Below are 16,382 nucleotides of genomic sequence, written 5' to 3'. Positions count from 1 at the left end.
ATTACCTCACTTTTAATACTTATTTTCTTTGGTCCTATCAAGCCCTGAGGTGCAAGACTTTCATTCTCACCAAAAATAGGATCCTAAAACAAGGATTCTGTTGATAGTAACTTAACTGTGTCCTGAACGTAGATGACCACACATCCTTACAGGCAAGCCTGGGCCCAAGATGGCCATGTATGGCCTAAGCCAGGACAAGATACTCCAGGATAGTAGGGTGAGCTAAGGTGTCTCTTGCAAACAGGTTTTGAGAGTTTTTACATGGTTGCACTATGGAGAGATATTGTTAATCATCACTGGCCCCTGGTCTAGCTGCCACTCCTCTCTAGGAACTTGAGCATCTCAGTTTAGTAACTATGACTCTTTGGGGGGTCTTCCCATACTGAATGTGCTGCCCTTCCTTTCTGGATGGCACAGGCTTGTCTATGAGATCCGAGGTGCCAGTTTGTTACCCTCACACAGTTGGCTCACACACAATCCTTCATTTATCATGGGGAGGCAGACTTCTGTGCGTGGTGGGAGGGCTGTGAACAATGCCAGCCTAAGAAATTGAGCAACTTCTCATCTGGTAACTTAAGAAACCCTGAGTCTGGGCACTAGGCGAGTACAGCAGAGTGGATGCAGGTGATGTCAAAGCGTGGTTAGTGTTTTTTAGGTGAGGACACGGTCCCGAAGGGTATAGTATCAAGAAGGCAACCTGAGGAACAGTTCTAAGGGGCAAACCAAACAGGGAAGGAAAATGCCTTCAAGGTACATGTATGCAGTGTTAGACAGGTGACCTTCAAGGTAAGCAGGTTCTTCCTGATGCCCTCCCTCTGATTTGGTAAGTGTGGCAGTGCTGAGATACATAGGATGAAGGCTTGGGGTCACTGTGGAAGGTACAGTGAGACTCACCCCTATACACTCAATGTGGTGTGTGTGTGTGCACACACACACACGCATGCTTGTGTAGGCATGCTTGTTTCTAGGACTTAACAGTCATCAGTGTTGGGATTACTAAACTGATAATCTCAGTATCTGAAACTGAAGTTAATAACTGTATTTAGCCTTTTCAGCATGCAGTCCAACAGGTTTTATGTATTAGTGGACCTTGGTGTAAACAGTAAATTATTTTGTACTATGTGCACTCTGTAGAAAGATTGACTTGTTTCAGTATTAGCTCTGCAGTGACCTTGTTTAACATACTCATAATTTACTTTGTAAAATACACATTATTTGAAAGAAAAGTGCTATTACTTCATTGGAAATAATCCATTCTGGGCTTTTTCCTGATAGGTTTTCACCTGGCTTCTCTTCTAAGCAGAAGTACCATTAGCTAGAGAGTGTCACTGAGCAGCTTTCACTGGGAATTCTCAGCTGTCTGTGCCATGAAGCCTCTTTTCAAGTAAAGCACTATCATAGGCATTTTCTTTTGCATTGTAGGAAGTTGTAAACTTCCCACCTCGAAGGCATTCTTGGCATTTTTAAAAACATAGTACTGTGTATAGAAGCAGAGCCTTCTCCATGCCATCCCTCCCCTAACACGAACATATCAAATACTTCTCATAGTGACCATATGAGGCTCTGTCTGCTATTCTTGCAGGTCTATAAACAAGTTAATACAGCTAGGAAGAGGAAGGCAAAGTAACCAACAGACAGGTGGTTAGTTACCTGAGGCAGACTCAAACTTGGGTTAGAGCTTCTGTGTCCCTCTGTTGTCTTACTTTTAAACATGTATTTTATTCCCGTGTGTGAGGATGGTGTCCGTGGTTACGTATTTCCATTATTCTCACCTCACACTCTGCCCCTCCAACTATTCCCTCTCAACTTCATGACATTGTCTTCTTAATTATTTCTCTTTTCTCTCTCCCTTCTTTCTCTCACAGACATATACACACAGAGAGTGTATGATAGAGAGAAACATACACTTATATATAAATACAGTCTGCTGAGTCTACTTAGTGTCGCTCATATGTATATGTGTTTAGGGCTGAACACTTGGAATAGAATAACCTATCATGGCACTTAGCCCTAGAAAAGATTGACTCTCCCTCACTGAGCATTAATTGCCTTTAGCTCTTCATCTAGAGGTAGAACCTTGTGATATTTATCCCCATCTACCTTGGAATATCAGCTAGTTATTTCATTGTGCAGGTCTTGTTTAGGTGGCCATATTGTTAAGATTTCATGGGTGCATTTATGTGTCATGTATAGCAAACACTGTTTCTCAGCTGATATTCTGGTCCTCTGGGTTTTATAGTTTTTCTGCCTAGAATGTCTTCCATGATATTTTCTGAGCCTTAAGTCTAAGGATTGTATTGCAGACATATCAACTAGGGATGAGCACCCCACCTTTAGTAGTTCTCTGCATTTTGACCAGGTGTGAATTTCTGTGATGGTCCACTTCTATGGCAAAAAGAGGTTTCTTTGAAGATCAACGAGAGTTACACTTATCTGTTGATAGAAGGATATTTAGACTGGAGTTGGGAATTATACTGGTTTAGGAAAGGGTCAGTAGTGGGTTCTCCTCTAGTGTTCATTGCCTTACCAGCCATGGGTGGTTGGTTAGGTTACATTACTAGGCATGAATTCCCTCTTTTGGAATGGGCCTCAGTTTCAATTAGGTGGCTATTGTTTACCCTCAAGATAGAAATGCTACTAGTGCACCCTTGGGTATGTCTTGCTGTGCTGGTTATTGTAGCTGTTACCTAGATATGGAAATAACCAGGCTAACTTAAAGATAGACAAATATATTTTATTTATTATAAGAGGAAAACCCACACCACAGGCACGGAAGATCCAGACTCTGCTTGACCATGGGGGAAACTACACAGAGAGCGCACCTGGGTGGTGCACAGGTTTTTGTCTCCCAGTTCCAGAAAGCCATGCCTAAACTAGATTCCACCTCTCAAAGATTATTGGTTAACAAGGCTTTCCCCATCAGGTTATTGTGGCTTGTAGCCAGTGTTAGCTATGCCTCTTCCTGCCATCTTTTTACCAGCATAGAGGAACCTTGCTGGGAGAGAGTGTATGTTACACATGTGTAAACAATGTTTTGTTTTGTTTTGGAATTATAGGGTAATAATTTAATAAAACATTTGGCTGAAGCTGAGAGCTATCTAGCATACTGAGTAGCATTTAAAATGTTGATGAAGTCCAAGAGAGTGTCCTGTGAGTGATTCTAGGGAACACAAGTGCTTTGGTGCTATCAGAGGCACTGGGAAGTTAATGCTGGCTGTATTGCAGCACTGTGGTCTGATGTTGGTGTGCGGTATTTTCAGCCTCTTGCTGTGCTCTTAGGTGAAAAGCCCACTACACACATCCAGACAAGGGAGCAACCTTGACACAGGATTTCCTGATAGGTTTCTGCTTCCAGCATCTTAGTGGCCTGAGGTTTTAGGTCAAAGGCAGCTCGCACTCTGAGAATTTCAACCAGTGACTTGATGCCATTGGCTCCTACAGTGATGGGGTACTCTTAAGCTGAAATTTGGGGGTGGGAGGACTAGTCATAGAAATGATTGGTTTGGGAGCGGAGTTGTTGTTACCTTAGAAGGGATGTCAGCCATAAGTTCTGGTATGCACTGACTAAAAGCTAGGCCACCCCAGGCCAGGACTGATACATTTTTGACAGAGTAAGGTGATCTCTGACCCCTCAGTCTGCATACATAGTGTGTGTTACTATCCACTGACTCAGTGGTAGATGAAAGCGGGGGTTCAGACTCTCTTCCTTGCTGCAATGTAGCACCGGCCCACAGCTTTAATTCTTGTCAGTTTGCATCATGCATTCGTCTTCAGGAAATCTATCTGAGGAAAGAGTTGAAACCCCACAAGATCTAGAAGTGTCTTTTTACTTTGTTTGAATTATTAACATTATAATATGTCTCTACAATATTTATTAGCATGGTAACTGATTGCTGAATTTTTATGACAGAATTTGTTGATGCAGTGAGGGGCAGTAGATTTTGCTCCTGCAGTATGGAAATGTCATAATTATAGCTTTTCTTCATTTCTTTTATTTCTTAGTACCATATTATTTCATTGTTATTAAAACAAGAGAATTGCTTTTAATAGCATTCCCAAATATGTTAAGGAGAATGTTGATTATTTGATTGACTGGAAATACCACGATAACCTGAACTTGACAAGCTTTCTCTGTGCTTGTTGGTTCTTCTGACCTGTCTGCTGCTAGCAAAGTGCTCAGTGGCACTGCCAGTGGTGGTGCCCCTAGTGCTGCTTTAAAGAACCAGACACCTAAAATACTAAGCAGTAAGTATTCTCAAGAGGAAATGGTGGTTTTAGCATTTTTTTTTTTAATGTATTTCCCTGGTGGCTACAGACTTTGATAGTTTCACTGCTGAGGAAACCTACAGATAGGAAGCAGATGTGAACATACTGAGCAGACATCTGGGCCTTAGTCTTAGTTCAGGTACTCTGTATCCCAGGGAGTGGGATTCTGTGGTATATAAAGAATTAGGTTTTGGGGGCTGGAGAGATGGCTCAGTGGTTAAGAGCATTGCCTGCTCTTCCAAAGGTCCTGAGTTCAATTCCCAGCAACCACATGGTGGCTCACAACCATCTGTAAAGAGGTCTGGCGCCCTCTTCTGGCCTTCAGGCATACACACAGACAGAATATTGTATACATAATAAATAAATAAAAAAAAAGAAAACACTTTTTAAAAAAAAAGAATTAGGTTTGGTTGCTGAAAGTGACAGCTGCCTGTCAAAATAGTGTCAGGTGAAAGGAACCTTGTTTGCATGGTTTGATTCTTCTCATTCTTTCTTATTCTTTTCCTTCTCCTCTCCGTCTTCTTTCTCCTCCTCCTTCCTCCTCCTTCTCCTCTCCCCCTCTTTCTCCTCCTCACCCCCTCCCCGAATTATCCAGATGGAAGTCTACTCACCCTGTTTCCCAAACATTTGACAAATGTCTCCTTAGCATCCAGTTATCAATCATGGCTGTAAAGTTCATGTTGCCTATCAGAAGCTGTCTCCTTGCTAAAGTTCTCCACAGAACTTGAACTTGTGCAGTCACTAAGAAACAACAATTATAAGGGCATGTGTTGCCTAAAGGTCATTTGTGCAAAAGCCCAATATTCCGCTTCAGAATACAGTGTGTCCCTAATAGAGGAACACTTCCATTTATAAATTTGTGTTTATAAATTTAAGCATATTAGCCAAGAGGTTTTTTTTATTGATCTGGCCTGAATTATTTGTGGCTCTAAAGTCAACTTTGCATCTAGAGAAATGGGAACAGTGGATTCTCAACTTGATCTTATTACATAAAACTAAGATGCCACCTTCCCTGTGTATATTCACCAAATGTCTACTGCATACTGCAGGTTTCCTGTGATCCCATAAAAAAGATGGTGACTAGGAGAGGTGGTGAATTAGCATGGAAGAGCAAGACACCTCCCATTGTTGCCTAGTACTTCTGCCCTGTTAGTTTGGTAGATCTCTTGCTAAGACATGTTTCCTTCGAGGTCTGATCTCAGAGAAAGGGGCAATGTTGTGTCTCAGCTAGGGTTTCTGTCGCTGTGATAAAATATCATGACCAAAAGCAGCTTGGAGAGGGAAGGGTTTGTTTCAGCTTAAATATTCCACTCATAGTCCATCTCCTAGTGAATTGAGGACAGGAACCAGAGGCCATGGAGGAACACTGCTTACAGACTTATTCCTCATGGCTTACTCAGCTTGCTTTCTTAAAGCACACAGGACTACTAGCCCTGGGGTAGCACTGTCCACAGTTTGTTGGGCCCTCCTATATAGATCACTAATCAAGAAAATGCCCTACAGACTTTGCCACAGACCAATCTAGTGGAGGCACTTCCTCAACTGAAAATTCCTCCCTCCACATGACTTTAGCCCTGTCAGGTTGACAAAAACTAGCTGGCAGACGCTTGGCAGAATTTTCAGTCTTGTGTTACTCTTGTCATCTTTGTTTTCTAGCATCCTCCAGGCCAGACATCAAGGAAGTACAGCTCCTGTTCCACCATCTTCCTAGATGACAGCACAGTCAGTCAGCCAAACCTCAAGTACACCATCAAATGGTGGGTATGGAGACTTCTTTTTGGTTTATTCGTTTTGGGGCTGGGGGTTCATTTGTTTTTGTGTTGTTGTTTTGAGACAGGGTCTCTCTAGCCTTGCCTCTCCTGGAACTTCCTATGTAGACTAGGCTGGCCCCAAAATCACAGAGATCTTCCTTCTTCTGCCTCCCAAGTTCTGGGATTCAAAGCATGGACCACTATACCTGGCAAGATTTTTTGTTTTTAAAGTTACTTTTGTTTCATGTGTACGGGTATTTTGCCTGTGTGTATGTTTGTGCACCGTGTGAATACAGTGCCTTTAGAGGCCAGACAGACCCCATATGCCTGGAGTTATAGAGTATTGTAATTGCCACGTGGATGCTGGGCTCCTCTGGAAAAGCAGGCAGTGCTTTTAATCTGTGAGCTGGCACTCCAGTCCCCAGGGTGTGCAGACTTCATTATCTCACCAAAAGCTGTTTATAGGCCCTGGGAGAGTAATTACATGAGAATCATATTTTTTTAGAAAGTGGTTGTGACAGCTAAGATGTGGGTATTCAGAATATTTGTGCATATTTCTATTTTTATAAAGAAACTAGCATTTTACCTTATATTAAATCTTGATGTCCTAAAATATGTTCTTTTTATCATGTTTAAGTATGTACAATTTTCCCTTTCAGTTTTGACTGAAGCCATCCTGGCATAGAGCCAATAGTATTTTGACTTTTAAATGAAATGAGACCTTTCTCCTCCAAGTCCCGCATGGAGACAGGCTGTGCTGAGAGTAGGGTGGTCTAGCCAAGATCCCGTCCGCTGCTGGAGGATTGAGGGGGCATCTTTCTACATTTGGCCTCAGATCCTTTTCTTAAAATGGACTTGAAAGGAAGAAGGGGGAGTCTTTGGGTCACATTTGTGAGTGAGTGTGTGTGTGTGGGGGGGGGGGATTCACTTTTCTCACGTACAGAGGCAAAGAGCTGATTTTCCCTCTACTGTCCTGTGCCCATCAGCATAATGACAGCAGCCATCCCTGCCAGGGATCTCAAAGAACTTTTATATTAGGGCCTGGGTTCAACAGCCTGACTGAAAGTCTGGGACATTTTATCTCTGTTTGTTACATTATAACATCCAATAAAAAACCCATATTAGCACATGAAGTACTAAAATTGCTACCTATAAAATGGTCTGTTTTCATGGGCCAAGTTTTCTGAGTTGCAGGCACTGTTTACAGTTATGTGACAATCACTGCCTCAGTTCAGGTATTGAGGACTGTAATTAGCTCCCATGGTCAAGGAGATGAAGTACTCAAAACCTAAAGGTAGTAATTAACCTGATGAATCCAAACAGTAGCTCTGCATCACAAAACACTCAAAAGGGAAAGAAGAAGCAGAGGGTAGACAAAACAGCCAGCTATGAGCCCCCCCCCAATTCATCTAACCTTTCCCTCGTTTACCAAAAAGGAACATCCCCTTCCCTTTCTGATTTTTTTTTTCTCTCAAGTCCAATACCCTCTTATCCTCATCTTTGTCATTGAATTGATCAATCATTAAAACTATATTTGTTGTGGATATTCTGGATATCTTGGGCATAACATGTATTACCTAAACCATCTGCTGTTCTTTTCAGAGAATACTTTTGAGTTCTAAACCATTGACTATTTCATAAACTGATTTGGTGTGACAGCACCCCTATAAATTGGGGATTGCTCAAATTGACAAGAGAATTTGCAAATTTTGCTGGGGCCAGGATGACTGGAGGTTTGGGGGATGAGTCTAACAGTGGGAGAAGTGGAAAGGTGGGCTCTACTGGGAGATAGGCTGCAGGGTTAGGGTGGAGCCAATGTAGGGGAAGTGAAATGGTGACTTGTACTTTGAGGGAATATAGTCTTTACTTATTAGGTTACCTATCGCTAGTTTAAATGCCAAATCTGTCATATGGAGCTAGACTTACCAATCTCCACAGCTCCACAGTCATGCTAAATCCTAGAACTGTCACAAATGGTAGCTAACGAAGAGCAGAGGGAACCTGGGGAGTCCATTGTATTCCATTGTTCATGCCTCACCAGCGTGGTCATCTAGGACAGCTGCTTCTTATTGACCACCAGAGATGTTAGGTTTGCCATATCCTTGCTCATACAGCTCTGACTAAGGAGAAGGCAGGTGTGTTACCCGCAGTTACAAATCTTTTTTATGTGGCCTATGTCTCTAATGCCATTGCCTTTGTGGGAAGAATGGGGAGCAAGCTATTAATTCTAGTTAATAACTAAATCAGTCATTAGGTTTGAGGTGACTCTCACCACCACATTGTAACTAATTGATAACTAAGCAGTGCTTTTCTTCTCTCTAAAGATGATGTAGTAAAAGAAGAGGTCACAACTTACACAAGTCAGAAATCCTTATCTGCTGTTTGAACCTGATATGTCTTATTTAGAATATAGGGTCTGTGGTAGGGCTTTGAATGTACAGGAAGATACTCTGAAAACATTATTACCTTAACTCTGAAGCCCTTTCACCTAAGTCATAGCCCTCTTCCATACCCCACCCCCACCGCCATCAGCTCAGATGCCTTTAGAGGTTTTAGGAAGAAGGACCTGTTACTGTTACCCCTTGGTCTTAAGTATCTTCACACTTAGTTGAGTTCATGTAAGTCTATGGGTCTGGGAAGAGATGTGAATCAGAATATAAGCCTGTGCTGGGGGCGTCTGGTTCAGTCTCAGTAAATGTAGTACACACCCAAGCTTCTTGGAGATCTCAGAACCTGGCTTAGGTCTCTGTTGCCACCCCTCCCATCATCTTTACCTCTGGTTGTTTCTTGAAAGGCCATTTCTATTCTCTTGAGAAGTGGAGCACATTGCAGTCCTGCAAAGGATTTGTTCTTAGAGGCTAAGAAAATAACTTGGAGGCATTTTTCTCTATTTTAAAATAAGACAAAAGGAGTAGAAAGAATTTTAGATTTTTTTGTTTGGTCAGTTGATTGTTTTGTTTTATGAGACAGGGTTTCTCTGTGTAACAGTCTTAGCCTTCCTGGAACTTGTTCTTGTAGTCCAGGCTGGCCTCGAACTCACAGGAATATTATTTTTTTAAGGTAGCCGGTCAACTTGATCATAATCAAAACTCTGACTGAAATGGGGCTTTACAGATGGATTGTGTGGCTTTTAATTTAGTGATCTCTGTCTGATAGTGTCTAGTACGTGAAATGGTGAGTGTGTTTATGGAACACTGAATTTCTATGTTTTGTTTTACAGTGTAGCTCTTGCGATATATTACCACATCAAAAACAGGTATGTGGACATGTAATTCCGCGCTAAAAGTATCACATGTTGTCTTGTTATGTTCTTCTCGTTCTTAACCTTGAATTTATATTGTTAACTCGTGTTTTGATAGACCTTCTACAGGTTAATACACCAGAGTGCCAGGGAAGAGCGGAGCTCCTCCTGGACCAGGAGCACCACATCTGGTGACTGGTGCTGTGAGCAGACCTTGTGAGAAGGCTTAGAATTCCTCTTCACTGGTTGTTTTCTGTACAACATAATTAAGAATTCTGTGTTTTATAAAATCCTAGGTTAAGTTTGAATTCAGTGGGAAATTTTGACAAAATATGATAAAAGCTCTTCCTGATAAAAGTGTATCTTGCACTGGTTATATAAATTTGCTGAGTCTGGTAAAACTGGATTTTAGATCTTTCTTAAATAGTTAAGTATTTAAAATGAACCTGAGAAGGTGAGTTAGCAGTTTAAGAGTTCTTGTTACTCAGTCACGAAGACCTGAATTTGGCTCTTAGCCACCCATATTGTACAGCTTGAAAACACCAATAATTCCAGCTCCAAGGGATATGATGCCCTCTTCTGGCCTCCATGGGGGCAACTCCACATGTGGGCGTACACACAGGTACACTCACACTTTTTTTAAAGGAGGAAATAGGGTTTGTAGAGAAAATTCACCAGTCAAAAGTGTTCATTGCTTTTGCAGAGGACCTGAGTTTGGTTCCCAATGCCCACATTGAGCAGCTCACAGCCTCATAGCTCCAGCTCCAAGTGCATATGACACCTTTGACCTCTGCATGGTCACCTGCACTCACATGCACAGACACACAGACAAATAATTAAAAATATAAAAATAATTTAAAAGGAAGAAAAATATAATAATTGATTTGTTTGCTAATTTAATTGTGCTTCAGGTCTGGCGCCTTAAGCCATATCTGTAATTCATCTTTTCCAAACATGTTTTCCCCAGTATTGAGAAGTTGAACACTGTCTGCAGAGCACTGAGTGTAGATCATTTCAGGTTTTTGTCATGAAATGTACCAAACTTTTTTTCAGTGATTTCCTTTTATTGGACTTTTTCAATGTACCCACTTAATTTTCATAAACACAGAGGCCACTTAACTACAGTCACATTTCAGTAACTGATGTGGTATGTTTGTAGACATAATATTAAGTACAAAACTAGTTTGAGAACAGGAAGGGCCACGAAGCAGAGCGAGACAGGCCCCATAACTCCTCAGGCTGTTTGCACATGGGAGAGTTGAGAGGCCATGGAGTGCAATGTAGATGGCAGTGTCTGGGGAGCAGTGTTAGGGAAGCACAGCTCTGTGAAGCAGACATTTTACATGTAAGACAGGTAGAGCAGCTTTGGCATCTGAGCTGGGATATCAGTAGCAGTGCAGATTTTGTCCTATCATTTCTGTGGTACAAATTCAAACTTTGAAAACACTAAAGCTGAAACTATATGTAAGACCAGTAGTGAGATGCAGATGTTCTTTTAAGCCAGCTTAGCATCTTTAAGAGATTTCTTTGTTCTTGTTTTGTGGTTGAGAATTGAGCCAAGAGTTCCATAGATGTTAAGCATGCCCTCTTCAGTGAAGTATATCCCAAGCCAGCAGTGATCCAAAGTGCTGTGTAGTTCAAGGCATTATGAGATCAGAAACCAGCCCAAGGTGCTGTGTGGAGCACACACCAGTAACCCAAAGCACTATATGAACCTGAAGCTAACAGCACAAAGTACTGTATACCTGAGATCAGCATCCTAAGGTGCTGTGTGGACCAGAGGCTACAGCCCTATTTGCCACATGTAGACCAATGGCCAGTAGCCTTGTCAACTGTAAGGCCCAGTGCTTGTAAACATTGTTCCCTTCATAGTCCTTCTGTATTACTTCATAAAATTGATACACAAACCACACATGCTGATGAGAAACTTACTACAGTGTGAAATGTAATTTTACCATTTATTAGAAGGAAAACAAACTTGCAGACTTGTGTGATAGATGTGCTTGTTTATTTTTACATGAAGAAATTTTAGCTGAATATTTATACTGCAGGGCATGAAAACTTTTGAACGTTTTTCTGGATTTGTTGTTACTTTCATAATTTTTAATGGTGCAGATGCTGCTTCACATATATACCTAATACAAAATAGAAGTGTGTTTAGTACCATTTCAGAAATTGCTGAAAATTCTGTTCTTTCTTATACCAGATTTACTGCATGGTAGTTTATGAAATTCAAGTCAGCAACTCATACTGTATTTTCTAAGATCAGATCTTATAACACACCATAATCCAGAGAGACATTAAGTTTGATGTTGCCATGCTGAGACATGACAGTAGGAAAATACTAAAATTCTTTATTTTTCTTAATTAAACCATTATGCTTCTATAAGGTCAAATACCTTTGTATGTACAGTAAAAAACGTTACAGTTCATAATTTCCAGTAGTCTCAAGTCCCAGCTGGGTGATTCAGGCAGTTTCCTTGGTATTGTGGGGCTGCAAGGTACAGTATGTGTATAGTGTGTTCAGAATAAAAGCCATAGTATAATCACGTGATCCAGTACAGGTGAGTACTGCTAGAAATGTCTCAGGCTCGATTCCTTTATTGCTGGAGTTCTTAGTGTGTCTTGTGAGCATTTAAGACTAATATTTGTTGCCTGCTGCATACCCCTTCCCCCCATACTGCTTCACATTAACCAACATATGGTTACCAACAGTCAGAAAAAATGATGTTAAAATTAGATCATTTTAGATTTGGTTTATTTGAAAATCATAGGGGATCATGAGAGAGAAGATGGAAAACAGAAGTGGAATACATGAGATTTTAAAAAAAATAGACAGGAATTGACTAGGGTAGGAAGAAAAGCAGCCGGGGGCGGGGGGGGGGGGGCTGGAGAGATGGCTCAGAGGTTAAGAGCACTGGCTGCTCTTCCAGAGGTCCTGAATTTAATTCCCAGCATCACATGGTGGCTCACAACCATCTGTACTGAGATCTGGCACCCTCTTCTGGCGTGTGGGCATACATCGAGGCAGAATGTTGTATACATAATAAATAAATAAATCTTAAAAAAAAGAAAGAAAAGAAAAGCAGCCAGAGTTGGAGAGAAAACATGGGGAAGTGGAATGTGGAAGAGGAATGAACAAGAACAACATAAATGACACATGTATGAAGATGTCAAGATGAAACCCGTTATTACTCTGTATGTTAACCTAAGAAATTGAGAGGGAAAATTTGGAAAAACCAACATTTTTGCATAATTCACCTTGAGGTTTTTATCTCTGTGGATTCAACAGCAGCAGCAGCAACAAAAATGATTTAATACTGTACCTGGAAAAAATAACTCCATTATTGACAAATAACCAACAGTGTCTCTTAAATTTTGCAGTTTCTGTCTGTTGAACTGAAATGTGTTTTGTTTCATTTTGAGTGACATTTATTCTACAGAAAGTAAACTCTGATTTCTATTGCTTTTCCTCACTAGGGACCCAGATGGAAGGATGCTCTTAGATATTTTTGATGAAAACCTCCACCCTCTTTCGGTAATCACCTTCTTGTGTTTCATGAGATGGTTTAGTGATCTGTTCTTGGTCCTGTCAGGTGGCAGTCATCTGAAAACTTCCTGTTTTCTAGAAATCCGAAGTGCCACCAGATTATGACAAACACAACCCAGAGCAGAAGCAGATTTACCGGTTCGTTCGGACACTGTTCAGTGCTGCTCAGCTGACAGCTGAATGTGCCATTGTCACACTGGTGAGTGCGACCTGCAGAGACTCTTTACCAGGTGACCCTGAGTAAACTTGTAGAAGCTTACGTCTTCTGTGAGACTAGAGAATGGATATCTTCAGAGTGTGGAGTGTTTGAAAGTCCCATTCGAAAGTCACGTATGATGTCCCATTCAAAACCTGTCAGTGCTGAGGTTTTTCAATGCGGATGACTCCCACAGGGCTGATGTAAGGTACTATGGACCAAGAACATCCTCAACCAATGTCTGGTTTCTTTTTGTTCACTCCCCACAATAATCTTAATGACAATAGAATGTAGTCAGGCATACATACAAGATGTGGTGAAATGTCAGTGAATTATGTGTATCTATGGCCTAGTAACTATGACTAGCTTCTGATTTGTTTTGTATAAATGTGTCTGTTAGACATGCAGATAGTATGGAAACCTGCATTTTAAGGCTCAAGTTAGGAATGAAAAACTATTCCTAGGATGTTAAAACTTGAGGTTGTTTAGGAACTAGGTGTAAGAGTGGACCCTCATCATCCCTGACCCTTACACTGCATGTCACTCAGAAGTGAGCTTTCCCTGTTACGAAGCATGCCAGGAGAACAGACTCTGGCTCCCTAGTTTCTGGGGAGACTGTTGTCTAACAGAAGACTTGGCCCTGAGTCTCTCCACACTAGTTTTTATGTCCTGGACTAACTCAACAGTTAGCCATTTGCTCATTTATGTATTGGTTCATGGTTCTTCACTGCCTGGCTGGCTACAGGGTGAGACCTGTCCATATAATTCTTACTGATCTAGAATGGCCGTAGGTTCTGAGATCCAACTGGGGAGTACATGCATTGTTTCCTAACAAGAATTTATACTACAAAACAGGAATTCAGCAGTATGGTTTCCAGAAAAGAAGGGCTGAAAAATCAGGAGACCATTGATGAGATTAAGGGTAAAATTTATGCTGTAAGAAAACTGAGTTATTATAAATAATATACAGATTAGTATGTTTCACTGTGACATTTCCATTCATGATAAAAAATACCAACATTGTGAGTTGATCATCTTAAATGTTCCTCATCTTTCTCCTTCTGTCCTCTCCCTGTTCTCTTTCCCCTCATGGCAGTCTTGGAAGCAGGAAACCTTGATTTCACTATTGTATATGCCGCTCTCCTGATACCTCATGATTGGGATAGTCTCCAGATCTGCAAAGATTACCTTTAAAGAGCAAAAGATAGAGTGTTCCTCTGATTACAAATTCTAAGAAGTTTGTATGTGTGCCTGTAGGTTTGAAGTTTTTTTAGTAGTCACTCTTAGCTATATAGAAATAGTGTTGGAAGAGCAGAAAGAACCAAGCTTCCAAGTGGGAATCTTAGTTAATGCTTGCTCATCCAGCTTTCAGTAAAAGCTCCAAAGCAACTAAAGCAGTGTTTCCATTTTTACTGTAGGGAATCTTCAAAGACTTTCAGACTTGTTCTATAACAAAGTATTATGAACTGGTAAAGAATTTATCTGGATTTGGTGGCATGCAGTAGGAATCCTAGATACTTGGGAGGCTGAGGCAGGAGGATTACTTGTGCCCTGAAGTTTAATGCCAGCCTATGCAACACAAAAATCCTAGGAAGTAAGGGGTAGGGAGAAATGAGGAAGTGGGAGGGAGAGGCAGGAAGGGGCAATGATGCAGTGCTAGGGATCAAATCGCACAATAGCTCTGTCAGTGAGCTGCCATCCTGAGTGTACTGGAAAAAATATATATATACATACACATATATATACATATATATACACATATATACACACACATATATATAGCATCAAGTACTAAAAATCCAAGTGGAAAAGTTAGAATCTGTAGAACATCAGTGAGTGCTGAGAGTTTGGATAATAGTTCTCATGCCCTAACATAGACTGACAATATATGAATTAGAATATAACTGGGAGTGGAATGAAACTGTGAACTTATGTTGCTGACTTGATCTTAGCCTTATTGGAGCCGTATCTGTTGGGCTAAACCAAATAGCTATAAGACTACAGGATTAACACCCAAAAAGAAATTGTGTCATGTTTGAATTCAGACTATATACCTGACCTTGCATAATTTTTTAAATTCATGTTGGAATAATTTTATCTTTGTTGGAGTTGTGTTTGTGTGTGTCTTTGATTTGGTGAGTTTGCATTTAATCTCCCATCCCAAAATGCCTTTGAAAACTTTTCTTTGTCTGCAGTCAACAGAGTACTCTATAGCTCCAGAGTTGGCACTAAACTGTGTTGTCTAGAGATTCGTTAGGACAGTCTTTCACTTGACTGTAGTATGAAGTTTTAAGTGAACAGTATCCTGTTAGCACTTTCTAGAGATACTGTTCATAAAAATCAGTTGGATATTACTTTACTTGGTATAGAATTAAAATATACTAATGGGGACCCCCCTCCCAAATATGATAAGTTCTGCTGAATCACATGCTGGTAAGATGTGCTCACTGTAATTGTCTCCTGTGGTGTAACAGCTGCTTTCCTCACATGTAACATGTTATGATGATGTTATAGTGATGTCTCCTTCCTTCATTAAGCCCTAATTGATATGAATAGCATGTCATAAAACATGTTGGTTCTTTAAGGCAATATCTAGTGTGTTACTAGTATCCATCAACTAAGGTAGTTTTAGCTCAAAATTTCATAGCCACCTTTCTGTCTGAGCCAGTGGAAATTATTTTATTACAAAGGCTAACCCAACTCAGGTGCACAGAAACTCTTACCATGATGTGGGGGATGTCGCATCCTGCTTCCAGTTTCTATGAGATAAGAGACTTAGGTATTCCATTTTCTGTTTTTTGCTTTCAGTATAGTTTTACATGACGTCTGTTCTGTAGAGAATGCGAAGAGTCTGTTGTCAAGTTTTGGGAAAGTATAACCCAGGTTCCCTAGGATGCCCAGCTGAAAGTGAAACTGGCCCACCCAGTTATTTATTTTTATACAAATAAAAAGCATGGTCTAAAATACTACCTCACTGCTGGTGTTCCAGTACGATAAATACCATCTAAAACTGGGATATCCAGAAGTTGTTTCTGAACTTTTTGTAACTTTCGTTTGTATAGTCAACACCAGACTCTCATCCTTGTGGCAGATATTCAGAGCCAGCCACAAAGATTCTTGTAGAGCAGTCCATGCTCTGCCCTGTGATTTCCTGGTCTTCCCTAGATGGCCTCCGATTCTTATGGGTAACTCAAAAGAATGAATTATTTGTTACTCTGAGCTGCCCCTCAAAACCTCATTTCTTTAGCTTGCTCTGTTTGTGCCAGTTCTTTCCTGAACGTCATGGTATATACTCATTTTCCCCATTAACTTCTGCTGAATCTTTTTGCACTAAGGCTATATTATTCCTGTCCCACCGAGGCAGCTCACAGTTCTAAG

At 40.8% G+C, this 16,382-nt stretch overlaps 1 protein-coding gene across 1 annotated transcript in view; it reads left to right on the top strand.

The window, feature by feature from the left end:
- Positions 1-16,382, top strand: part of Ccny (cyclin Y) — a 93,419-nt gene that overhangs the window by 58,612 nt on the left and 18,425 nt on the right. Inside the window, exons 4-7 of the mRNA XM_057754208.1 lie at positions 5,923-6,023; positions 9,238-9,273; positions 12,739-12,796; positions 12,888-13,007. Of these exons, the coding sequence (XP_057610191.1) occupies positions 5,923-6,023; positions 9,238-9,273; positions 12,739-12,796; positions 12,888-13,007 (315 nt within the window). The remainder of the gene's footprint in view (positions 1-5,922; positions 6,024-9,237; positions 9,274-12,738; positions 12,797-12,887; positions 13,008-16,382) is intronic.

The sequence above is a fragment of the Chionomys nivalis genome, chromosome 21 (genome assembly GCF_950005125.1).
Source record: "Chionomys nivalis chromosome 21, mChiNiv1.1, whole genome shotgun sequence".
Taxonomy (NCBI): Eukaryota; Metazoa; Chordata; class Mammalia; order Rodentia; family Cricetidae; genus Chionomys; species Chionomys nivalis.
Note: the sequence above shows the minus strand (reverse complement) of the source record. Positions and strands in the feature narration are given on the sequence as shown.